The sequence below is a fragment of the Phyllobates terribilis genome, unplaced genomic scaffold, assembly GCF_046119375.1.
Source record: "Phyllobates terribilis strain yellow unplaced genomic scaffold, ASM4611937v1 Scaffold_5__5_contigs__length_657084704, whole genome shotgun sequence".
In the NCBI taxonomy this organism is placed as follows: Eukaryota; Metazoa; Chordata; class Amphibia; order Anura; family Dendrobatidae; genus Phyllobates; species Phyllobates terribilis.
In genome coordinates, this window is record NW_027362765.1 from 535,511,301 (window position 1) to 535,537,921 (window position 26,621).

The following is a 26,621-nucleotide window of genomic DNA, read 5'->3' on the forward strand; positions in this document are numbered from 1 at the left end:
TGCCAGCCGGCTTTTTTAAAGAGACGGTGCATGAAAACACTATTATTTTTTTTGATAAATCCTTTACACTAAATGACAAGTACAGTAAGCAACACTGTCACTGTACTTCATATATATGTGGCTGACATGTTTCTATCTATCTAATCTATGTGTGAAGCTCTATTCTTTCGGTTCTAAATTGTCGGGTACCGGTGTATGCCGCTGCTGAATTGCCGGCTTTTCATGTTTCACTGTTGGCACTGTTCCCATCGATTTGGGCAATCACTGTAATGCCACAACCACCATGGCTGTGGCATTACAGTGAGTGGCAGACAATCCCTGCATGATTGGTGCTCTAAATAGCGCCAGACATGCAGGACACGCTTTTGGTGCACGAACAGTTATCGAACATAACCTCGAACAGCCGAATTTTTTGCAAATCGTTCGGGTTCGTCGAACAACTCGAACACCGCCCAAAACAGCTCGAATTTGAGATTGGCGAACAGTTCTAGTCGAACACCGCTCATCTCTAGTCCTAACTACTTCTGAGATACAGCCTGTGAAAGCAGTGAATTGTGCATGTAATGATGACCCTCTGCAGTGACCCCCAACATTCTCCTACTGGGGGGGTAGGGGAAATAAAGCGGGTATAGAAACCCTTTATAATGAATGTGTAACTAAGGCAACCACTGAAGCAACAATTACGACGCAAAATATTCTTTTGGGAATGAGCACTGAAGTCAGCCTTTGTAACTTCACATCAATTCCTCCTATGTATTGTGGTCACCCAGCTGCCACGCGAATCTACTTGGAATTGAGAATGTGCGTAAAATCTCTGAGGTGATCGGGTTATCCCTGGTTAGTTTTAGAGGAAAGAACTTTCAGCTGCAACATATATGAAGAATATGGCTTGTAATATACAGTAAATACAGCTGATATCAATATGTTGGATATATGCACTTTGCTTCTTATCATATTCTTGAACATATTCATAATGTTCCAACATTTTAACACAAGTTTGTTTTCTGTAACTTGGGTTTATCACTTAGAATAGATGCTGTGGATTGGCACCGTATTAAATGCAGAAGTGAGGCATCAATAGGATCACATTCCAAGCTTTTTCATTGGTCATGTTACAGGAGGCATGGAATCAAAGAAGAGTCTGATCTCTTTAAGGTTGTGTAGCAGCCTGTCAAGTGCCGATAACAAAAACTTCTGAAGAACCCAATTATAACTATTGTTTGGTTATCAATTGAAAATGTGTAATAATTAATGGTGGTTTCATGTGAGGGTTTCCAAATTAAATAAAAAAATGAGAAGTCAATATAGTGTATGCAGGTGCCGGAATGCAACACACAGAGACACAAGACGAGGACAGTCAGAGATGAATATAAACAGTTTATATATACAACCCCTGTCAAAAACTATGGAATCACCGGGCTCAGAGGATGTTCATTCAGTTGTTTAATGTTGTTGAAAAAAAGCCGATCACAGACATGGCACGAAACTAAAGTAATTTCAAATGGCAACTTTAGGGCTTTAAGAAACACTAAAAGAAATCAAGATTAAAAATGTGGTACTCAGTAAGGGTAATGTTTTTCAGACCAAGCAGAGGGAAAAAATTATGGAATCACTCAATTCTGAGGAAAAAATTATGGAATCACCCTGTAAATTTTCATTTCCAAAACTAACACTTGCATCAAATTAGATCTGCTCGTTAGTCTGCATCTAAAAAGGAGTGATCACACCTTGGAAAGCTGTTGCACCAAGTGGACTGACATGAATCATGGCTCCAACAGGAGAGATGTCAATTGAAACAAAGGAGAGGATTATCAAACTCTTAAAAGAAGGTAAATCATCATGCAATGTTGCAAAAGATGTTGGTTGTTCACAGTCAGCTGTGTCTAAAATCTGGACCAAATACAAGCAACATGGGAAGGTTATTAAAGGCAAACATACTAGTAGACCAAGGAAGACATCAAAGCGTCAAGACCGGAAACTTAAAGCAATATGTCTCCAAAGCAGGAAATGCACAACAAAACAAATGAGGAACGGATGGGAGGAAACTGGAGTCAATGTCTGTGACCGAACTGTAAGAAACCGCCTAAAGGAAATGGGATTTACATACAGAAAAGCTAAACAAAAGCCATCATTAACACCTAAACAGAAAAAAACAAGGTTACAATGGGCTAAAGTAAAGCAATCATGGACTGTGGATGACTGGATGAAAGTCATATTCAGTGATGAATCGCGAATCTGTATTGGGCAAGGTGATGATGCTGGAACTTTTGTTTGGTGCCGTTCCAATGAGATTTACAAAGATGACTGCATGAAGAGAACATGTAAATTTCCACAGTCATTGATGATATGGGGCTGCATGTCAGGTAAAGGCACTGGGGAGATGGCTGTCATTATATCTACTATATAATTGTCTTATCCCGTCTGTCTGTCTGTCTGTCTGTCCTGGAAATCCCGGGTCGCTGATTGGTCCGGCCGCGGCCAATCAGCGATGCCGCATTTCTGAAAAACATGGCGGCCGTTAGCGGCTCATGTGTGGCACGGAGGTCAGCGGCGATGCAGCCGGCTACTCGCAGCATAAGTCCCCCCGACCGCAGGCGCCGCTGACCTACATGCGGCTATCGTCGGGAGATCAGTGGCTACGGCCGCTTATCTCCCGAGGACAAGTGTGACACCTCTCTCCTCCCCTCCTCCCCTCTCCTCCCATCCCTCCCCCCGCTCGATCAGGACCCCGGCACCTGGCGTCATACTTACCCCTCCCCTCCTCTCCCCTCCCCTCTCCTCTCCTCCCGTCCCTCCCCTCTCCTCCCGTCCCTCCCCCCGCTCGATCAGGACCCCGGCACCGGCGTCATACTTACCCCTCCCTGTGCCTCCGCAGCATCTCCTGTGTCTTCGCGCTGTGCTCTGTGACGTCTCAGGTCAGAGGGTGCGGTGACGTCTTTACACCGCGCTCTCTCCTGACCAATCACAGCGCACAGCGTGAACATGCCGGCTTCGCTGGAGTCCAGAGAAGCAGCTGAGAAGGGAGGTGACTATTGGATTTTTTTTTTTTTATGGGGCCATAGGGGACCTGCATGGGGCACTATGGGGAGATGGATATACATGGGATATGACTTCCTGCATGGGGACCTGCATGGGGCACTATGGGAGGATGTATATACAGGGGATACGACTTCCTGCATGGGGCATTATATGGGGGGGAGAGGTGACATCCTACATGGGGCATTATATGGGGGAGAGGTGACATCCTGCATGGGGCATTATATGGGGGGAGAGGTCACATCCTACATGGGGCATTATATGGGGGAGAGGTGACATCCTACATGGGGCATTATATACGGGAGATGTGACTTCCTGCTTGGGGTATTATATACGGGGGATGTGACTTCCTGCATGGGGTATTATATACGGGGGATGTGACTTCCTGCATGGGGCATTATATGCGGGGGATGTGACATCCTGCATGGGGGTATTATATACGGGGGATGTGACTTCCTGCATGGGGTATTATATACGGGGGATGTGACTTCCTGCATGGGGTATTATATACGGGGGATGTGACTTCCTGCATGGGGCATTATAAAGGAGGGTCGGGAGACATATGCTAGAATACCCGATGCGTTAGAATCGGGCCACCATCTAGTCTTCAATAAATTTCCAAGTTTACATTGATATTTTGGATAGTTTTCTTATCCCATCAATTGAAAGGATGTTTGGGGATGATGCCATCATTTTTCAAGATGATAATGCATCCTGCCATAGAGCAAAAACTGTGAAAACATTCTTTGAAAGAAGACACATAAGGTCAATGTCATGGCCTGGAAATAGCCCGGATCTCAATCCAATTGAAAATCTTTGGTAGAAATAGAAGAAAATGGTTCATGACAAGGCTCCAACATGCAAAGCTGATCTGGCAACAGCAATCAGAGAAAGTTGGAGCCAGATTGATGAAGAGTACTGTTTGTCACTCATTAAGTCCATGCCTCAGAGACTGCAAGCTGTTATTAAAGCCAGAGGTGGTGCAACAAAATACTAGTGATGTATTGAAGTGTTCTTTTCTGTGTTTGTTTTTCATGATTCCATAATTTTTTCCTCAGAATTGAGTGATTCCATAATCTGGAGCTCATCCACCGGTGTCTGGCTGTGGCACCTCGCAGGCCTCTGGCTTAGGCTTGCCACGCTTGGCTTCTCAGCACGTAGGGAGCACATCTGCTCCTCTCTGCTGCTTGGCGCCAAAACCACCTCAGGCTTGGCGCGCTGGCCTCTTATACCCAGGAACTCCTTCATGGAAGATATGTGACTGGGTCAAGCGTCTAAATCTGCTCCCCCTTCAACTTCCCTTGCACATCTTGGTTCAGCTTGACTGTACCTGACCAGCAGATGGCAATCTCTCTCCATCTTTGAAGCATCCTGTAAGAATTCTCTTAAAGGCTCTCTTGCTTCTACTACACAGGCTTATTACAGGAAAACGATAGATAGATAAATAGATAGATAGATAGAACGTTAATATATAGGTGCAGCACCAGCAAGGCAAAAAGATAAATCAGTGGGTGCAAAACCTACCAGGCAAAACCAAACCTCAATGCATATCCAAAAAAGATGAAGGCAGCACTTCAAATTTCCAAGTATCAATGGTTTATTAGCCCATTTGATTAAGGCAACGTTTCGTCCCAAATGAGGCTCGAAATAAATAGATTGGGTGCAAATAAAGCGCCTTTCAGGCATAACCAAACCTCAGCATATCCATAAAAAACAAAGGCAGCACTCCATAGTCCAATCTGTAGTGATTTATTGACCCATCATGTCAAGGCAACGTTTCGGTCCTACAGTGGAGACCTTTTTTTTTTTATAGATAGAATTATTGGACACACACCTTTCCAGTCCAATGCAATATACTGAGGAAAATAAGCAGCATTTTGGCAACTTTTCAGTTCCATAGCACAGCTTTTCTCAAGTTTGAGAAAGGCTCTGCTATGGAACTGAAATGTTGCCAAATGGGCTAATAAAAAGTCCTTCACTATTTTTCATACTTAATTGGAGTGCTGCTTATCTTCCTCTAGAAAGAAAGAGATGGAGAAAGAGAGAGAGAGAAAGAAAGAAATCAGACAGATATGAATGGATGGATCTATGTCAGGTTGACATACCGTAATTGTTTGGAATTAAAATATGCTGTAAGTGTCCAGATTTAGCAGAGGGATGTGATGGCCTATAGATCTGACCTTATAAAATGCTGATTACTATCATATGAGCTAGCCATATACTCTTTGTCCCCAAAATTTGAAACAAAAAATGAAAATTGTATATTTTAATAACAAACCTAGCCATGAGTAACACCAAAAAGAAATTCTAAGTTTAGCCTCTATCATGTTTCCACATTTGCTTACATCTTTTTATAGTGTATTATTTCCAATGTTGCTTGGCCTCGCAAAAAGAGAGTAGTAAGAGAAATGTGTCATTTGACTTTTAGCCAGATAGACCACAGGAAAATTGTAATTATTAATATAAAATATTACTATAATTCAGTCTTCTATGATTGCTCCGGAATTAATGGCTGGTATTTATGCTATTATATCCTATACAAGGCAAGATGATGGCATAAACGAGGGTTGTCTGGTTTAGAAAATCCTTTGAAAAAATAAGGGAATTACTTGTTAATAATGTGAGTATTTAGAGGAGTTGGCCAATGTATCTTTATTTTATATGATGTTTTGAGGACATGATTGTGTGGCACTTACTAATGTATAAGTATTACAGGTTCTCCTCCTGCACTTGTTACTAAGCCTTCTTCATAGATTGCACGTCTCATCTGTTTTCACAAGAGCTAATGGACCAGACCTGACAATCGGCCTCCTCCAAATGAAAATATGTTCTTCTCATTTGTGCGGCTTTTCAGTTGCAGGAGGCCATGGGCAGCCATCAGCTGCCATTTTAAGTACAGAAACTCAGTGCAGTCTGGGAAGAAGGCTGCACTAACAAGTGGTATTTGTGTCACAAAGGAGGAAAAACTGTATTATTTTTATATTCGAGAGTTCCACAGAATCATATCCTCAAGACCTATATTAAAGTAAAGATAAAATGGAGAGCCCCTTTAATTTCAGAACCTCCATCGATTACCTAGCTCTAAAAACAAACACTCAAGTATCTGCTACATCCATGCTTTCTATAGATTGCCCATTTATTTCAATGGGAACCAGGTGGTGCTTTAATTGCCTTGTGGTAGTGCTGCAGGTGTTCAGCTTATCAGTGAGCCCTAATAGTGAGAAACTGTTGGCAAAGTGGGCTACCATTTGACGTCTTAGGCCCTGGATGATTTAAGACTATTTCATCTCCCGCTTGTGCATTATATAATTAATGGAAAGCTATTTAAGACACCATGCAAGTACCGGTATATAGAAACAGGAGTCCGTAGATGGGTGTGTAGCCTTGCTTATATCCTCATCATGTTGTAAGATTCTTTAAGGGGTTGGACATTGGCTTACAGGAAAGCTATCTCTACCCTTTTTTCTTCTGGGAGAGATCGAATTTGGCTCACATAGGACATAAATTCATAAGATTCTCACAAAAAAAGAAATAGCCTTAACAAGACCCAGTGGCATAACTAGAGTCCGCTGGGCCCTGATGCAAAATTTGGACCAGGCCTCAACCTGCATGTTGGTCAGATGTATGGACCCTTGTAGAGTTCTACATCATATAAAGACACATATGTTCGCCCTCATCCCCCTTCATTATGTAGTAATATCCTCCACCCTGGGCCCCTTCCAGGTATATATGTCAGTAGATCCTGGGCTCCCTAGAGGTAGACATTTACCATATCCTGGGGCCCTTCCAGGTCTATATGTCCCCCATCATTGGCCCCTTCCTGGTATATATGTCCCCCATCCTGCTATATATGTTCCCAATCCTGGGCCCCTTTCTGGTATACAGTATAAGTCCCCATTCTGCCTCTGCATAAATAAAAAATACAAAAAAACCCCACTTTACTCGCCTTCCTCTGATCCCACAACATTTGACGTCCTCCTCTGTAGCCGGCGCAGAAGCCGTCAGTAGACATCGGCGTGTCTGCTATGGTGATGCATGACGTCACTGCCATGCTGCCAGTGCCCTCAGACGCACATCCAGCTGAAGTAGGGGCTGGCGTCAGCGGGCCCCCCTGCAGCACAGGTCCAGTCGTGGTTTCATCCTCTGCAACGTCGAATGTTACGACCCTGCCAAGACCATATCAGAATACCAATGCACTAACAGGATGCATCAGGACCCCATGATAACGGTGGGGGCAGCACAGGTGCAAAATACTGATGCAAACAGCCACTCACTAACCTACCAATTCATGGAGAGGGTGGCTGTGTAGTATTAAAAGTATACACAAATGAGGTTTGCATAGGGTGCCAGTCACACAGGTACATGTGATGCACAGTGTCTGGCTTACAGACACTTAGCTTATTGATGATGTCCATACTATTAGATCAGGCGGGCTGCCCAGCACCGTATAAGTGCACCCCACAAGACAGACACACCAAAGGGCCTGGCTGCATCCTGCATAAAAATTGAAAAATGTACAATAAAAAGCTAAAAATGATGTATAAAATATGTGAGATATTGGTCAATATTCTGGTCAAAATATGCAAGTTCACAACCCACCTCAAAGGTCCTCATTATCTTGCGACTCCCTACACTAAAATCAAAAGCGGCACACAGAAAGACATAAATTAAAAAATAAAGAGATCTAATTTGCATACTTTTTTTCCATGCCAATTAGTAATTAACATGTGTTCTCCTAATACAGAGACGGACCCCTCAAAGCAATGATACTAGTTTAAAGGATATACAAAGACGTTCGCATATGTGTAAATAGATATGTCTTTATTTCCTGATTAGATGGTGCACCTACCAAATGTGGCATAAGTCACGTGTCTAGGAGAAAGAAGAGAATTGTCGGTGGAACCAAATCCATAAGGTATTAAATTCAACCTCTGTGCTTAGTTGCTGCCTTCTTATTTTTACAAGAGTTGAAAAAATATTTGCGTCTTTCATCCCTCTTGAAACATCTGACACTTGCCAAAAAGACTGTCTAAAAACATCTGCACATGTTTATTCAATGGTTACAGCACTTGTATTCAGCGGATAAATAGCTCTCATTTGTCACCAAACATGGTCAAGACTAGACTGTACCGAGATGTTACGGCTGAATGATACATTCATTGGTTTCTTTTTCTGCTGTTTTCATTTGAAGATATGAATTTAATAATAAAAAGCATTGTAACTGATCATGTTATAAAATTAGATTACATTTTGAATTGCCTTGGAGACATTCACTTTTTTCTTTACAGGCTTGAGTTAAATGTTGGTTGTAATATATTTTGTGTATTTGTAGCTTTATATATAGAAAACGCCAAAAGGCAATGAGGGAAAATGTATTATTGCTGTGTAAAAAGATGTGCCAAAAGTATCACATGCCTTATGTCTCGTGGTAGACATGTTAAACATTTTTCTAAACTTTTCACCACATATTAATTGGCGTAGTTTTTATCAATATTTTGAACAAAAAATTAGCACATGGTATTGTATTTTAAACCATGCCAACACCCTACTTTTCTCTAAGCCATACCCAACTGCCTAGTGTCTACAATATATCTAAAACATGGTGCAAGGCATGAACTCTATTTTTTCACCGCAAAATAGCTAGAATTTTTTCAAAATACTGTAAGGTATTCATACTTATTTTTTCTACTTAATGTGTATTAAAATATACCAAGTAATGATAAAGTTACTGTATTTAATATTTCTTTCCACAGGGGTGGCTGGCCATGGCAGTCCTCACTGCGCCTTAAGGGATTCCACAAAGAGACACGTCTGTTATGTGGAGCTACACTCATAAGCAGCTGCTGGGCTCTAACAGCTGCTCATTGTTTCAAAAGGTTAGAAAGATGTGCCGCTATTTAGTCTGCAAGCAAAATAGGCACCTGGCAAAGTGCAACAATAGTATGGAGCTCATGGCCTTCATAGGGCCCAAGAAAGACACTGGTTCAGTGCAGAAACACGCAGCCTTATGTATATGGAAATAAACTCTTTCCTTGGAGGTTTTTTTTCATCACTGTTTTAATCTTTTGGAAGCAGCTGCCCTTTTAACAATATTCCCCATTTTTCATCTATCTTACCTACTGTGACACTGAGTCACTGGTATGATATACGAGGGGAGGTATGTGTCACTCAGGTTGCTGTCCTGTGCGAACTGAAACCTACTAAATTCCTGCCAGCATGTTATATGCTGGGGGTTAACTCTCTTAAAGGGTGTGGTTTTATGGGAATGGCAAAGAAGGTGGGAGGCCATTCCCCTACCTCCCCTCAGGGTGTAGCTGAGCAGGGTTAAATACTCAGTAGTTTTGTGTAGTGTGTGGTCTGGAGAGGGAAGTCTCCAGGCTGTGTTGGGCTGAAGCCAGAGAGCAACATCGGAGGACTGGTGTTGCTGAGACTTCACTTTGCTACCTGGAGCAGGCCGAGCCTTGCTTGCTTATAGACTCTGTTGTACTTTCTCTTTTGTTTTACCGTTAACCCTGTTTATTTTTATGGGACGCTGCTGCAGTTTATGCTGCACAATAAACCTGCAGGAAGTTTACCCGAACCATGTGTCTGCCTCCGGAGAGCCGAGCAAGTCTCTTTACCACACTACTAATATAATGTCTATGTTATGCAGTTACGTAATCCTACAAAAATAGCGCCAGCGTTATGAGGTTTGAAAAAGTAGTGAGCAGTGTGATGTCGTTTATAGGTGTTCTCATAAAAAGATCGTGTGTAGGTTTGTAAAACTGGAATGTCCTTGAGAATCATTTCTAATCTGTATCACAACTTTGTCAGAGAAGCAACTGTGTTACATACAAAATTATTAATCTTCTCTTTCTTTGTCAGTAACTCCTCCATCAGCAGTAGTCCAGCAGCTGAACAATTGAAAGAGATACTTGCATGTTTCCACCTTTTTTATGTATGTGATTCATGAAAGAAACTAGGGTACTGTCTCATCATGGGTACAAAGAGCCGCTCTTAAGATCTATCAGAAAAAAGTATCAGGATTAGAGATCATAGAATAGATTGTCAGAGTTGGAAGGGACCTACAGGGTCATCGGGTCCGACCCCTTGCTCAATGCAAGATTCACTAAACCATCTCAGACAGATGTCTGTCCAGTCTATTTGAAGACTTCCATTGAAGGAGACCTCACCACCTCTCGTGGCAGTCTGTTCCACTCATTGATCACCCTCACTGTCAAAAAGCTTTTTCTAATAACTAATCTGTATCTTTTCCCTTTCAGTTTCATTCCATTGCTTCTCATGTTTCTATGTGCAAATGAGGATGATCCCTTTACACTGTTACATCTATTCAGATATTTGTAGATGGCTATTAAGTATCTTCTTTTTTGCCAGCTAAACATTCCCAGATCCTTTAACCGTTCCTCGTAGGACAATCCGCTCACCATCCTAGTAGCTCTTCTCTGAACTTGCTCCAGTTTTTCGATGTCTTTTATAAAATACGGTGCCTAGACCTGGACACAGTATTCCTGAAGAGATCTGACCAAGGAGGAGTAGAGGGGGATAATTACTTCACATGATCTAGACTCTATGCTTCTCCATATATATCCCAGAACTGTTTTTGCCTTTTTTGCTGCTGCATCACACTGTTGACTCATGTGCAGTCTGTGATTTATTAGTATACCCAAGTCTTTTTCACACCTTTTAAAATGCAAATTCGTCAGCTTTGGCTAATTTTTCCAAAGTATTCAATTTATTTGCCGAAAATTGCAGGAATCAGGAAATATAATTGCCTGAAAAATTATGTCCAACACTCTGAAGTCTTTTAGGAGAGTATGTAAGCCTTTGTAATTTTGGCGTGAGCTGAATCTAGAAATAGATGGTGGTAATTTGGCAGTTAGGAGGGGAGTGAGGGAGAGGCGGAAGTCAAGGAGGAGAGAGAGACTGGCACTCATGCAATCTTCTGTGTGTAAAAAGGTGATGGCTGTTTTTTGACATTTCATGGAAACTGAATCACTCGTTGGTCACATTCACCAGGACGTACGGATTTCAGGAAATTCTACTTGAATTCGATTTGCATTGAGTCTATCTCTAATCTGGGTACAATAACACCACTGAGGCCATCACAATTGGTCTACAGCCCTACGTAAAATGCTCTGGCTGTGCTAAATAGTATAATAAGAGTTAAGAGCGGTAGCTGATTTTGTATTTTATGCATACAGTACATCTATCAGCCATAAAAATCACCAGTAGTAGATCCATATAAGTTGCAAGATGGAGACCTCCATGGATTGGACCAGGGAATTTAGAATCTGAGTCAACATCTTAAACTCTATATTATGTTCCTAAAACCACTGAACAATTTTTGCTGTGTGGCACGACTCATTATCTTGTAGCTATAGGCAACTGCCACGAAGGGGCAAGAAAACATGTTCGATTTCTGATGCTACTGTGCCCATTGTAGGCACTTTTGGTGATGAACATAGGTCAGCATCAGTAGTAATACTATATATAAGATGTGCTCTGAAATGTTTCTTTAAGCCAGCATTAATTTATTTTAGCAATATTTCCTATAGTTGCCTTTCTTCCCCACACGCATTAATGAGCCTTGGGCAACAATGACCTTTTCGCTGGTTGTCCTTCCTTGAAACACTTTTGGTAGGTACTAGCCACTCCATGCCGGGAACTCCCCACAAGACCTGTCATTTGGCCATCAATTTTTGACATTGTCAAAGATGCTAAAATCTTTCTGCTTTCCTGAATAATAATTGTGTTACATACTTTTTCTGACTCTGATCTAATTGTTATTGCCGCATTTCGAGATGCTAGTACAAAGAGGGCATGAATACTAACCCTGCCTTTAGCTTTATTGATTTTTCATGCTATAATTAGATGCAAAAAATGAGACTTAGAATCTGTCACAACATAAATCAACAGACAGAGCGACCTACTCTATTGCCTAGGAATATTTACTCATTACATGTAGCCATTGCAAGTTTTTGAAAGATATCATCCTGTAATATTAAATACATTGTTCCTTTTTATACCCGGTTTCCTAGATTTGGTGACAAGCCTCATAAGTACTCACTTAGAGTTGGTGATTACCACACTGGAGTGGAAGATGATTTTGAGCGTGAGTTGCCCGTGCAGAAGATCGTTGTACATAAGAAATACCACGCTGGCAGCAATGACAATGACATTGCATTGGTCAGATTAAAGGGAAAGGAAGATCATTGCATGTCATTTACCCACCATGTCCTGCCAATATGTCTTCCGGAAAGGAAGGAGTCATTTGTACACAAGAAGCCATGCTTCATTTCTGGATGGGGAGACACAGGTATTACAATCTATTGTATTATTATATTCTACCTATACCTAAATATTACTGTATAATGTATATTACCTGACTGCTGGAATATACAGTAACTACTGTACATGTCATGCACACTAAATTGAATTTTTGACAATGTCCACTATGGTACTAATTGCAATATTTTAATGAAAATTGGGTCAAAAGTCTACTTCGTTTGTGTCCGGCTACTATTCGCAATTTTTTGGGCAGTTTGAACATTATTTTGTTTGCAGCCTAAATATACTGAATGGATCTTCCTGCTAGATAGCCCACTATTTCCTACTCAAATGAGTTGTAGGTTTCTAAATAGGGTGCCTGGGAAACAGTGCCCGCAAATTCTTTTGATCCCAAGCAGTTCTCCACTCCTTCCCAAAATTAATCAAAGAAAACATATTGAAACCAGAGAACTGGTCGTTCTATGAACAACTCATGGGTTTTTGTAGCCTCCTGCTAATTTTGAGCAATTCCGTATTCTCATACCTTAGTCATGCACTCCCTGATGTAAAACCTAATGTGGTTATTTTATCCTTGATGGGACTAGATCTCACCTTTCATTGTCAAGAGACCAAGGAAACAATTGGTCCAAGATTTTCCACCTGGTACAATCTCTAGCTATACTTAAAGGCTTTATCCAATGTTACAACATTTTGTCAAAACCGTAACCAGTCTTTTGAAATAACAAATGCTACCATACTAACTTCATACTAACCTAGCCCCCCTAGCAATGTGATTCATGATCCCAGTAGTAGATCACATCACCGCTGTGACCATTGATTGGCTGCGGTCAAGTAAATAAAAACTTGAACCACATCAGAAAAGTCAGGTTTGGATTGCTAGCATAGAGACTAGGTGAGAATTATTGCTTATGTTATTTTACAATACTGGAAGACATTTTTTAAAATGTCTGAATATTGGATAACCCCTTTAAGAAATAAACTATTAATTGTGATCCTGACGCGTCCCCTGGGCCTGTGCTGTGCAGGGGGATACCCGGAGCCGGATCGCTGGGGGTTGTAGTCCTCCGTGGCGGTGACCCGGTCCGTGCCCAGGGCGGTCAAACCAGTGGCAGTCTATAGGTAAGAACAATGTCCGACTACGCCACCCGTGGATTGCGGTCAGTGGGGACCGCCGCTGCGCTGCCGACCGCTGAGGCTGATGTTGTTTGCGCAGCCGAGTATGGGATAACTCCCCACGGGAGAAGTATTGCCTCAGGGCAGCTAAGGTGGATGATGGGAGTGATGGTGTGAGCGTCCCAGTAGTAATGGTGCTGGTGCGGCAAGGAATCACAGAGACGTGTGGTGCAGTTCAGGGCCTTTACTGATGGTATAAAGCAGTCCCTTCCGGGAGTACTGGTTAGCAGTAGGGGCCTGGTCAGTCTGTGAGCAAGCAGGATCTCCCCTGGCCAGGTGGAGTTGTAGGCCTCCCCGACTATCTGCACTCTTTCCTGGCTACCTTGCTCTATGCGGGTAGAAGTAGCCCACATCCCTGAGTATACCGTGTGGTGCTCACCCGTATGGCCGGTGACTTGGGGCCTTCCGTTAGCCTTCGCTTCACGATGGCTTTGCTGGTCCCTTGCTTGTGACCGTGCCTTCGGGTTTCTAAGGCCAGAGGACATGGAATCCCCTGCCGGTTGGATTCTGCTGCTGGACCTGGATGTCCCCACAGCCTCGGACTCCGTGTCCGGGTTAGTGTCTTCAGCCAAGGCGAGCCTTCTAGCTTCCAGCCTCTGGCACTCGCTCCTGCTCCTACAGAGCTCCTAGTTCTTCCTTTCCCTGTGTCTGGAACTTCACTCCAGGCTCTGACTAACTTAATCCCGCCCCAGACCCAGTTTATAAGGGCAGATTCCTCCCCTCCCAGGTCTGGGTGGGCTGTGTTGCATGCTTAGGGCTCCTGACCAGAGAAACCTCCCACTTGCTCTCAGACATAATATCTCTATTACTGTGGCAACCAGACCCCTGGGGTGTCACAATCCCTTTGGTACTGTTAAGTTAAAAAATACTGTTGTTGAGCCCACTTGTTGGCAATGAAAATAGGAACAAGGAATATTAGAACATATTTATTGGTCCTGCTCAATCATTCAAACCTTCTGAGAAATGTGTCTGTCTACCCTTTATAATACAGTGTGCTCAACTTTGTAACTCCTACCCTGAAATTTGCACTGTTATCCTTTTCCCATATATCAGTTTCCTATTTAAAAATGTTTTACTGAGACACGTCCTTCAGGCTACGAGATAAGTAATACCCCAACCCCGGAGGTCCTCGTCTTCTACAGCAGAGGAATTTATTGATATCTTACATGCAAATGGAACATTGATTGGTTCACGCTGATGATTCAAGTGTCAAATTCATACAGACCTGGTATTATTGGATGATATTAAAAAGCTCAAGTATAAGGGTACATAGGTTTCAGATAAATCAAGTTAACTGGGACCTTATGGAATTGACAGGCCTTTCTTGCTGTCTTTTTTTTTCCTCTCTTTCTTCCTTTCTTTGATTTTTCATGCCAACTTAAAGTTAAATGAGGGATATTTGCAATCACAATTCATATAACTTCTTATTATATGGTCGTGGCCTTTCTAAAGGGACTTGTTTAAAATTAAAGGAGCAGTCCAGTGATATTTTTGAATTCTTACTTTCGCTGGTCACCCAATATATATAATTTAGTTAAGATTTTTTATCCTGTGATGGTTCATAGGATCTCATGGTGACCCCCTTAGAATTACATGTTCTTACGTTCTTTCAATTGGGACACCATCTCAGTCATCAAATGTTCCTGCATAATGAAACTGCATGGACTGGACTACTGAAGTTCTTCACAGAGGGAGTCAGAAACAATGATCACAGGTATTGATAATGAGTAGACAGCTCCTGTTATACAGCCGTAATGAAGATATTGATAGTTCATCCTCCCTGATTGTACATTTATAATCAAGCAACTTATTTAGGAGAATATAGAGAAAATGATAATCAAAGCGTTACTACAGCAGCCAGAGGTTTTACTGACTATAGCGGACTATGTGATGCAGTGCTGATTCATCATGGAGTTTATGGCAGAACAAAGAGGACAAAATGTAAGGTGAAATCTGGTTATAGAAACAAAGATAAGGCTGACCTGCAGCAAAGTAGGTACATACATACATTTCACTGCATTTAGATTTTTTCCCCATTTTTTTAATAGCCTGTATGTTACGGTGAATAGCGTCATTTAGGCTAAGTGCCCACGAAGCAGAAATGCTCCAGATTTTTTCTGCATCTCCCTGGCAGGAAAAACGCATGTGGATTTTACATGTATTTTTCCTCCCAGGTAGAAGCGTTTGTCAAGCGTTTTCACATGCATTTCCGCATGCGGGTTATCAAGCACTTTTCCAAGAGATTTTAGCATCACTTGGAAAAGTGCTGACAACTTGGTCACACTATATAAATCGATGCAACCGGCATGGATTTACATAGTGTGACCAAGTATTGATGCTGCAAATGCAGCATCAATAGTAAAAAAATAATAAAATGGTGAAAAATAAAAAAAAACATTATACTTACTTTCTGATGGCCCCCGGTCTCCTTCTCTGGTGTCTTCGGCGGCTCGCGGTGGTGTAAAAGGACCTTCCATGACGTTGGCGGTCACGTGACCTGTCACATGACTAAATGACCTCATGCAAGGTCCTTTTGCACCACCGCGAGCCGCCGAAGACACCGGACGCACCGTACAGGAGACCGGGGGCCATCGGAAGGTAAGTATAATGTTTTTTTTATTTTAATTCTTTTTTAACTACAGGTATTATGGTACCCAGGTCTGGAGGAGAGTCTCCTCTTCTCCAGACCCGGGTACCATCCGCGCATTGAATCGCTTAATATCCGCATGTGTACATGTACTCATGCGGATATTAAGCGATTTAATGCAAGTCCATGGCGGCAATTATGCCGCAATTCCGCAAAATTAATGGACGTGCTACAGATTTTTCCGCAATGATAATCCGCAGCGGAAATTTCTGCAGCATGTGCACAGCACATGCGGATTATCATTGGGGACCATTGCAGACCTTCTACCAAGCGTTTTTTAAGCGTTTCCGTGGCGGAATTGCTGCTGCAGAAACGCTTAAAAAGCACATACACTGTGTTCCAAATTATTATGCAAATAATATTTTCTCTGATTTTCCCAAATTACCTATATGAATTGCAGTCATTGTAATTTTCCAGTCAAATAACTATTAGAGTACAATTGAAAGGTTTTTGTACAAACTGCCTATGATAACAGTATATTTTTAAAAAAATAAAAAACTCAAACTGCACTCAAAATGCATGTTCCAAATTATTATGCACAGCAGAGTTTTCAACCTTTTCATTTTAATAAAGAACAAAAAAATGGTCATTTTTGAAATTATAAGCATTAGCAGGTTATTACAAACTGAAATCAAACAGTTTTCAACTCAAAACTTTATTCTAGGTGATGTTACATTTGCACATAGGACCCCTTGTTCGAAAGGAGCTTCTGAACTGTCTCTCCATTGAATTTGTCAGGTTTTGGATGGTTTCTGCTTCAATTGTTTTGCATGAGGACAGAATACCCTCCCAGAGCTGTTGCTTAGATGTGAACTGCCTCCCGCCATCATAGACACTCCTTTTGATGATGTTCCAGAGGTTCTCAATGGGGTTGAGGTCAGGGGAACATGGGGGCCACACCATAAGTTTGTCCCCTTTTATGCCCATAGCAGCCAGAGATGCAGATGTGTTATGTGCAGCATGAGACGGTGCATTATCATGCATGAAAATGATCTTGCTGCGGAATGCACGGTTCTTCTTCTTGAATCATGGCAGGAAGTGCTGTTTGAGAAACTCAACATACATTATGGAGTTCATCTTTACCCCTTCAGGGATCCTAAAGGGGCCGACAATCTCTCTCCCCATGATTCCAGCCCAAAACATTACTCCACCTCCTCCTTGTTGGCGCCGTAGCCGTGTTTGCATGGGGTGTCCATCAACCAGCCATCCTCCACTCCATCCATCTGGACCATCGAGCGTTGCATGGCACTCATCGGTGAACAAAACAGTTTTGAAGTCAGTCTTCATGTATTGTTTGGCCCACTGGAGCCGTTTCTGCTTGTGTGCAGTGGATAGAGGAGGTCGACAGGATGGCTTACGCACAGCTGCAAACCTCTGAAGGACCCTGCATCTTGTTGTTCGGGGGACGTTGGAGGCACCAGTAGCTTCAAAAACTTGTCTGCTGCTATGACAAGGCTTTTTTGCCGCTGCTCTTTTAACCTGACGTAATTGCCTGTAGGAAAGAGTCCTCAATTTTCCCTTATCAGCACACACACATGTGTACTGTGAATCAGCTACATACTTCTTGATTGTGCGATGATCACGATGAAGTGTCTTGGCACTGTTGATTGTATTCATGCCTTGACCTAAACACTCCACAATTTGTTGCTTCTCAGCAGCCGACACATCCTTTTTCTTTCCCATTTTGGCAGAAAATGTAGGCTGCTTAATAATGTGGGACAGCCTTCTTAAGTAGTTTTGCCTTTCATTGGACACACCTGCCAAACTAATTAGCACAGGTGTCTGCAATTGCTTACAGTGATATAAAGAGCCCTGACACACATCACCATCAATGAGTTTAACTGACAAACAAAAAAATTCTTACCTTATCACTCATAAACACTTTTTGAATAATAATTTGGAACACAGTGTAGTGGGCGCGCAGCCTTAAATCTAGAACTTAACCTGCAAAAGTAAACCCTTATATAGCCAAATCAGTGGAAAAATAAAAAAGTGATTGCTCTTGGAAGAAGAGGAGGTAAAAATGAAAGCATATAAAAAGAAAATTGTCCTCAACGGAAAGGGGTTAATATAATTGCAGTCTTCTCATTCTTCATTTCATAGGCCTATTTGATGTATTTTACGTTCATCAAAACGACAAATGTATTTTTGGCTATTTAGTGCAAAAGCAAAAATATTTCTGTTGCTTTTCTCATGCGATAATCTCTCTTCAAAAAGGTTAAATATATCTTCTTCTATTTTTTACTACTTTTCACAGGTACTTCCTATTCGAAGACTCTTCTGGAAGGCGCAGTTCCAATTCTTCCCAAAGAGAAATGTATATTTCGTTATAAAGGGAAATTTACTAATCGGATGATCTGTGCCGGAAATTTATCTGAAGACAATAGAGTAGATAGTTGTCAAGGAGACAGTGGCGGTCCTCTCATGTGCCAAAATGACCATGGACAATGGATAATAGTAGGAATAACTTCTTGGGGTTATGGGTGTGGACGAAAGGACTCTCCTGGAGTATATACCAAGGTCAACAGGTTTATCCCTTGGATCAAAAGAGTTACAAAGCTGAAATAAGCTAAAAACTAAACAATCTCTATTCATTGTTATTTACTGTACATGACTCGTGTCGAAAACTATGAACTTTTTACCATGAGATTCATCTTGGAACAATATGTGCTCTACAACATGCCTTAATTCCATGTATAGCCTTTGATGTAAAAAAAAGCTGTGAAATGTCTCCATGTTTTGTCTTTGTCACTGTAACAAATGTATTGTGTATAGAAATATATAATTTCATTTCATGTTTATTGTCGCAATATGATTTCCACTAAGAACATACATACATATTAGTGACAACAGAGCACATCCTAGGTTTGCAGTATGGGCAGCAAATATTTGAAAACAAATTCTATTCCAATTTTCTAGTTTACTTAAAGGGAACCCGACAGCTGATACATGATGCCCGTGGATTGGGCAGAATGCATCAGGCACTGGCTGTATGAACTCAGCCTGGTACGTTTGAAAGCTGCTGGGACTGAGAAGCACGGGAGACTAGTTGAAAATGAAGGTCCCCGGCGGCTTACCTTCGCCCACTGACATTGACTGAACGGTCTCTCCCTGCCTGCATGAATAGGAAAAGACTCGTCACTCAAGGGGAGTAGGTGGGGAGAACCCGCCAGAGACCACTCTTTTCGAGTAGGTACTCGTGCAGCTTGGTCCCCGGTCGGCTTTTAAAGCATATTTTTTCTCTGAAATGCCACAGTGTTTCACAGTCAAACACACATGGCTAAAAATCATACAGCCAGTGCCTGGTATATCCTCACCGTAGATCAGGCAGAGTGTGTCTAGTGTCAGGCTCACCTTCATTTTAAGAATTCTTTAGATTAAAAAGACAATGTAGCACATTTTTATATTTACTTTCATAATGCTGCATAGGTTATTATTAATGAATAATGAAGAGACTCTTATGTATGCCTTGTATATACATTTTTTAGTTGTTGCACCATGTCTGCTATTTTGATTCCTTCTTTCCTTCCCCAAAAGGTTGGAAGAGGAGGAGTCTCAGAGTTGCACAGAGGGATTTGATGATTTCTTTTTGCAATCAGCTGACTTCTTGTGTACATATTAGCACATGTGCTGGACAGGTTGTTAGACTATAGATCTCCTAGAATATTGATGAGTAAAGGCCCTCCCATATCTGTTGATGGCACAGCCGATCAAATGGCCAGCAGCTAGAGTGGGTGAAATAAGGATTGAACACATCACCAATTTTTTAAGTAAAGTAAATATATTTCTAGAGGTACAATTGACATGATATTCTCACCAGATGTCGGTAACAAACCATCCAATCCACACAGGCAAAGAAATCAAACCATAGATGTCCATAAATTGAGTTATGTGTAATAATGAGAAATGAAACAGGGAAAAAGTATTGAACACATGAAGAAAGAGAGGTCTAAAAAGCCATGGAAAGTCATGACACCAGCTAAAATCTATCAGTAATTAGAAAGCAATCCTGCCACTTAATGAAAAATAATATCAGCTGGTTCAACTGATGGCCTATAAAAATGATGGTCTGTATTCTGTCTCATTACTAAGGTGCCACTCGAGTAACAGCTCATGATGGGCAAATCCAGTGAGCTGTCTCAAGACCGTTGCAACCTTATTGCTGCAAAACATACTGATGCCATTGGTTACAGATGAATTTCTAAACTACTGAAGGTTCCAGTGAGTGAGTCATAATTTGGAAGTGGAAAGGACATCATTTCACCATAAACCGGCCACGGCCAGGTGCTCCCTGCAAAATTTCAGACAGAGGAGTGAAACAAATTATCAGAAGAGTTGTTCAAGACCCAAGGACCACCTGTGGAGAGCTACAGAAAGACCTGGAATCGGCAGGTACAATTGTTTCAAAGAAAACAATAAGTAATGCACTCAACCTCCATGGCCTGTTTGCACGCTCACCACGCAAGACTCCATTGCTGAACAAAAAGCATGCTCCAGGGCATTTAAAGTTTGCTCAACAGCATATAGGCAAGCCTGTGAAATACTGGGAGATGAGACCAAAGTTGAACTCTTTGCATGCCATTATGCACACCATGTTTGGAGGCTAAAAAGCACTGCATATCACCCCATAACCACCATACCAACAGGGAAGATTGGAGGTGGGAACATCATTGTGTGAGGCTTTTTTTCAGCTTATGGCACTGGCAAACTACATGTAATTGAAGGAAGGATGAGTGGACAAATGTAGCAAGATATTCTTGAAAAAAATCTGCCATCTACCAGGATGATTAAGATGAAAAGAGGGTGGACATTTCAGCCAGACAATGATCCCAAACACACAGCCAAGGAAACTCTCAATGGGTTTCAGAGAAAGAAAATAAAGCTGCTTGATTTGCCCAGCCAATCACCTGACCTGAATCCAATAGGAAATTTATGTAAGGAACCAAAGCTGAGTTCATAGAAGGAGCCCACAGAACCTCCAGGATTTGAAGAGTGTTTGTGTGGAAAAATGGGCCAAAATCACACCGGAGCAATGGATGCAACTAGGTTCTCCATACAGGAGGCTTCTTGAAGCTGTCATCAGCAACAAAGGCTTTTGCACAAAATATTAATTAAATTTCAGTAAGCGTGTTCAATACTTTTTCACTGTGTCATTTTTCATTATTATACATAACTTAATTTATGGACATCTTTAATTTCATTGTTTGTGTGGATTGGACGGGTTGTTACCAACACCTGGTGAATTTCATGTCAATAAAAATTATTTTACTTAGAAAATTGGTAACGTGTTTGATACTTATTTCACACACTATAACTTGTCCGACTCCTCCATACACAAGAGCGCTAACACTGCTGAGTACTCCTGTGTTCTCTATGAGAGACATTCTTGTATGTTTTCCTTGAGAAATTCGCTGCCAGACATAGCTGGATATCTCTTAGAGAACAAAAGGATCTGCAATCTGAGATCGGACATGCCAGATCGTTATCTTTTCAGACAATTTTTCAGGCACGTGTCAGGGTCCCCCATACACAGACTAATGTTGGCCGAAAATGTCAATATTGGCGGGTTCAGCCAACATCTGTCTAATCTGTAAAATGGCCTTAAGTTTTACATATGCAAAAAAATGCTGGCGTGCTTGTATAATTTATTAAAAAAACAAAAACCTGATTAATATGACATTGTATAATAGTACAAGTATGGGCATCAATGAATCATGTCTTATTATGTAAGTAGAGCTCTACAGATTACTAGTTCAAAGCAGCCTTAGTGCAGTCTTTCATTACAATGATCAATGAGGGTCTGGGCATGCGGACCAAAACAGATAACCCTCTGACACATTTATATGCCATGGTAAAAAATATTTAACAGCATATACAGAATTTTTTAAGTACTATTGACATGATATTCTTTCCAAATGTCGGTAACAACCCATCCAATCCACACAGGCAAAAAAAAGTCAAATCATAGATGTCCATAAATTAAGTTATGTATAATAATGAGAAATGCCACAGGAAAAGAAAGTATTGAACACCCTTACTGAAATTGAAATAATACTTAGTACAAAAGCCTTTGTTGGTGATGACAGCTTCAAGACGCCCCCTGGATGGAGAGACTAGTCGCATGTATTGCTCGGGTGTAATTTTGGCCCATTCTCTCACACACTCTTCAAATCCTGAAGATCTATGAACTCTGAGCTTTAGTTCCTTCCATAAATTTTCTATTGTATTCAGGTCAGGTGATTGGCTGAGCCATTCTAGCAGCTTTATTTTCTTTCTCTGAAACCAATTGAGAGTTTCCTTGGCTGTGTGTTTGGTATCATTGTTTTGCTGAAATATCAACCCTCATTTCATCTTCATCATCCTGGTAGAAGGCAGCAGATTTTTTCAAGAATATCTCAGTACATTTATCCATTTATCCTTCCTTCAAGGATATGAAGTTTGCCAGTGCCGTATGCTGAAAAACAGCCCCACACAATGATGTTTCCACCTCCAAACTTCGCTGTTGGTATGGTGGTTTTGGAGTGATGTGCCTTTGGGCCTCCAAACATGGTCTGTATTATGGCATCCGAAGAGTTCAATTTTGGTCTCATCTGGCCAGACTATATTCTCCCAGTATTTTACAGGCTTGTCTAAATGTTGTTGAGCAAACTTTAACCCCTTCACCCTGAAGCCTGTTTTCACCTTCCTGACCAGGCCAAATTTTACAATTCTGACCAGTGTCACTTTATGTGGTAATAACTCTGGAATGATTCAACGAATCCCAGTGTTTCTGATAATGTTTTTTCGAGACACATTGCACTTTATGTTAGTGGTAAATTTGGGTCAAATTTTTTTGTGTTTATTTGTGAAAATATCAAAATTTTAGTGAACATTTTGCAATTTTCATACTTTTAATTTTTATATCCTTAACCCAATTAGTCATGCTGTACAAAATAATTTATAAATAACATATACCACGTCTACTTTACATCACCATCATTTTTGAAACATCATTTTTTTTTGTTAGGAAGTTAGAAGGGTTAAAAGTTTATCAACAATTTCTTATTTTTCCAACAAAATTTACATAACCGTTTTTTAGGGACCACATCACGTTTGAAGTGACTTTGAGGGGCCTGTATAATAGAAAATACCCAAAAGTGACATCATTTTAAAAACCTACACCCCTCAAAGTACTCAAAACCATATTCAATAAGTTTATTAACCCTTTATGTGCTTCACATAAATTAAAGCAATGTGGAAGGAAAAAAATAACATTTTAATTTTTCCCACAAAAATATTCATTTAGCCTCAAATTTTGCATTTTTACATGTGTAACAAGAGAAAATGAACCATACAATTTGTTGTACCATTTCTTCTAAGTATGCTGATACCCTATATGTCGAGAAAAACTACGGTAGGTAACCTTAAGTGCAGACATGGAAAGCATCAATCCCTATGATGGAATTAGCTCTCATGAGGACCTCCCCATGAAAGTAAGAGCAAGAATTACCTCTGCTACAGAGGATAAGTTCATCAGAGTTACCAGCATCTGAAACCGCAAATTGACAGCACCTCAGATAACAGCCCATATAAATTATGATTATGCACAGGCATCAAGTACAAGACACATTTCAACATCCACTGTCCAAAACATGCTTTTATTTTCAAATTGTACTTCAGATCAGTGTAAATTTGTACTGTGGTCTAATGAGTCAAAATGTCAGATTTTTGGTACCAATCGCCATGTCTTTGTGAGATGCAGCAAAGGTGAGTAGATAGTTTCAACATATGTTGGTCATTGTGGAACATAGAAGGGGAAGTGTGATAATGGTGGTGGTGGAGGAGCTTTACTGATGACACAGTTGGTGATTTATTCCAAATTCACAGCACACTTACCTAGCATGGCAACCACAGCATTTTATAATGATTTACCATCCCATCTAGTCTGCACTTAATGGGACCATCATTTGTGTTGCAATGACCCCAAACTCACCTTTAGGCTTGCAAAGGCCATGTGACCAAGAAGAAGAGGGATGGAGTATTGTGTCCAGGGTTGGACTGACCCACAGGAGAATCCTCCGGTGACCCCCTGCGCAAGGGTGGACCCACACCCTCTTATATAAGCAGTACTTGGCACAATATACTTGAATCACTATGTACAGACAAAGGCAGCATCTTATTCATTTAACAATCTACCCAGTGCATCGTTATATCAATTTGTGATTGAGGAAAATGTCACATTTGCATGTAGCTGAAAAGTGGGGCCCTGGAGTTGGTTACTGGTGGAACCTTGGCACCTCAGTGCGACACTGGTTATGTCATATATCTTGGCATCCACAATCACCAGACCTCAACCCATTTGGCATGTTTTGAGGTAAGCTGGACCACAGAGCGAAAGCAAATCAGCCAACAAGAACTCAGCACCTCTGTAAAGCCTTTCCAGGTGACTACCTGATGAAGCTGCTTGAGAGAAGGCAAAGTATATGTAAAGCTGTCATCAGAGTAAAATGATGGTACTTTGAGGAATTTAAGTTCTAACACATATAATGGTTTGGTCCATATGTGTTTCTTTATTCCTTGTTTGTAGTGGAGAGAAGATTTCCCTTTTTTGGCTCTTCCAGAGGATAAGGATCGTTACAGATGAATTCTTTTTCTCAAAATCAGATTTATTCGGACACTATATTAAGAACAAACAACGCGTTTCTGCCAGCAACGGCCTTCATCAGGTGTAATATGCAGTTGTAAGGCTTTAAAGTCCTTACTCCCCCTCTCCTTTTGATGACTTACAGTTACACACGTGGTCAAAATTGTTGGTACCTCTCGTTTAATGAAAGAAAAACCCACAATGGTCACAGAAATAACTTGAATCTGACAAAAGTAATAATAAATTAAAAATCCATGAAAGTCAGACATTGCTTTTCAACCCTGCTTCCACAGAATTAAAAAAAAAATTAAACTCATGAAATAGGCCTGGACAGAAATGATGGTACCCTTAACTTAATATTTTGTTGAACAACTTTTTGAGGCAATCACTGCAATCAAACGATTCCTGTAACTGTCAATGAGACTTCTACACCTCTCGACGGGTATTTTGGCCCACTCCTCATGAGCAAACTGCTCCAGTTGTCTCGTGTTTGAAGGTTGCCTTTTCCAGACGGCATGTTTTAGCTCTTTCCAAAGATGCTCAATAGGATTTAGGTCTCGGCTGATAGTAGGCCACTTCAGAATAGTCCAATGTTTTGCTCTTAGCCATTCTTGGGTGTTTTTAGCTGTGTGTTTTGGGTCATTATCCTGTTGCATGACCCATGACCTGTGACTGAGACCAAGCTTTCTGACACTGGGCAGCACATTTCTCTCTAGAATCCCTTGATAGTCTTGAGATTTCATTGTACCCTGCACAGATTCAAGACACCCTGTGCCAGATGAAGCAAAGCAGCCCCAGAAAATAACAGAGCCTCCTCCATGTTTCACAGTAGGGACAGTGTTCATTTCTTGATATGCTTCATTTTTCTGTCTGTGAACATAGAGCTGATGTGCCTTGCCAAAAACTTCCATTTTTGTCTCATCTGTCCATAGGACATTCTCCCAGAAGCTTTGTGGCTTGTCAACATGTAGTTTGGCAAATTCCAGTCTGGCTTTTTTATGATTTTTTTTCAACAATGGTGTTCTCCTTGGTCGTCTCCCATGAAGTCCACTTTGGATCAAACAACGATGGATGGTGCGATCTGACACTGATGTTCACCTTTAATCTCTTTAGAAGTTATCCTGGGCTCTTTTGTTACCATTCGTATTATCCGTCTCTTTGATTTGTCATCAATTTTCCTCCTGCGGCCATGTCCAGGGAAGTTGGCTACAGTCCCATGGATCTTAAATTTCTGAATAATATGTGCAACTGTAGTCACAGGAACATCAAGCTGCTTGGAGATGGTCTTATAACTTTTACCTTTAACATGCTAGTCTATAATTTTCTTTCTAATCTCCTGAGACAACTCTTTCCTTTGCTTTCTCTGGTCCATGTCACCAAACAGCACAGTGAGTATCTGTAGCCCTACAGTGCCTACAAGTAGTATTCAACCCCCTGCAGATTTAGCTGGTTGACACATGCGGAATTAACTTGGCATTGTGACATTTGTACTGTAGATCAGCCTGGAAGTGGGAAATGCACTGCAGCAATTTTTTTTTTTTTTTTTAAAAACTTAAAAAGTTAATTCAGAGTGTCATTTATTATTCAACCCCTCAAACCACAAGAATTCTGTTTGGTCCCCCTAAAGTATTAAGAAGTAGTTCAGGCACCAAGAATAATGAGCTTCACATGTGTGGATTAAAGATCTCTTTTGCCAGCCTTTTCTGACTATTTAAGACCCTCCCCAAACTTGTGAACAGCACTCAGACATGGTCAACATGGGAAAGACAAAGGAGCATTCCAAGGCCATCAGAGACAAGATCGTGGAGGGTCACAAGGCTGGCAAGGGGTACAAAACCCTTTCCAATGAGTTGG

General features: G+C 41.2%; 1 protein-coding gene across 2 annotated transcripts in view; it reads left to right on the plus strand.

The window, feature by feature from the left end:
* LOC141273656 (neurotrypsin-like) overlaps positions 1-18,884 on the plus strand; it is a 101,216-nt gene extending 82,332 nt beyond the window's left edge. For both annotated transcript variants that reach the window (XM_073685795.1, XM_073685796.1), the window contains exons 12-15: positions 7,873-7,951; positions 8,790-8,912; positions 12,075-12,352; positions 18,402-18,884. In XM_073685795.1, the coding sequence (XP_073541896.1) occupies positions 7,873-7,951; positions 8,790-8,912; positions 12,075-12,352; positions 18,402-18,712 (791 nt within the window). In that variant the 3' untranslated portion in view covers positions 18,713-18,884. The remainder of the gene's footprint in view (positions 1-7,872; positions 7,952-8,789; positions 8,913-12,074; positions 12,353-18,401) is intronic.
* Positions 18,885-26,621: the final 7,737 nt, after the last annotated feature.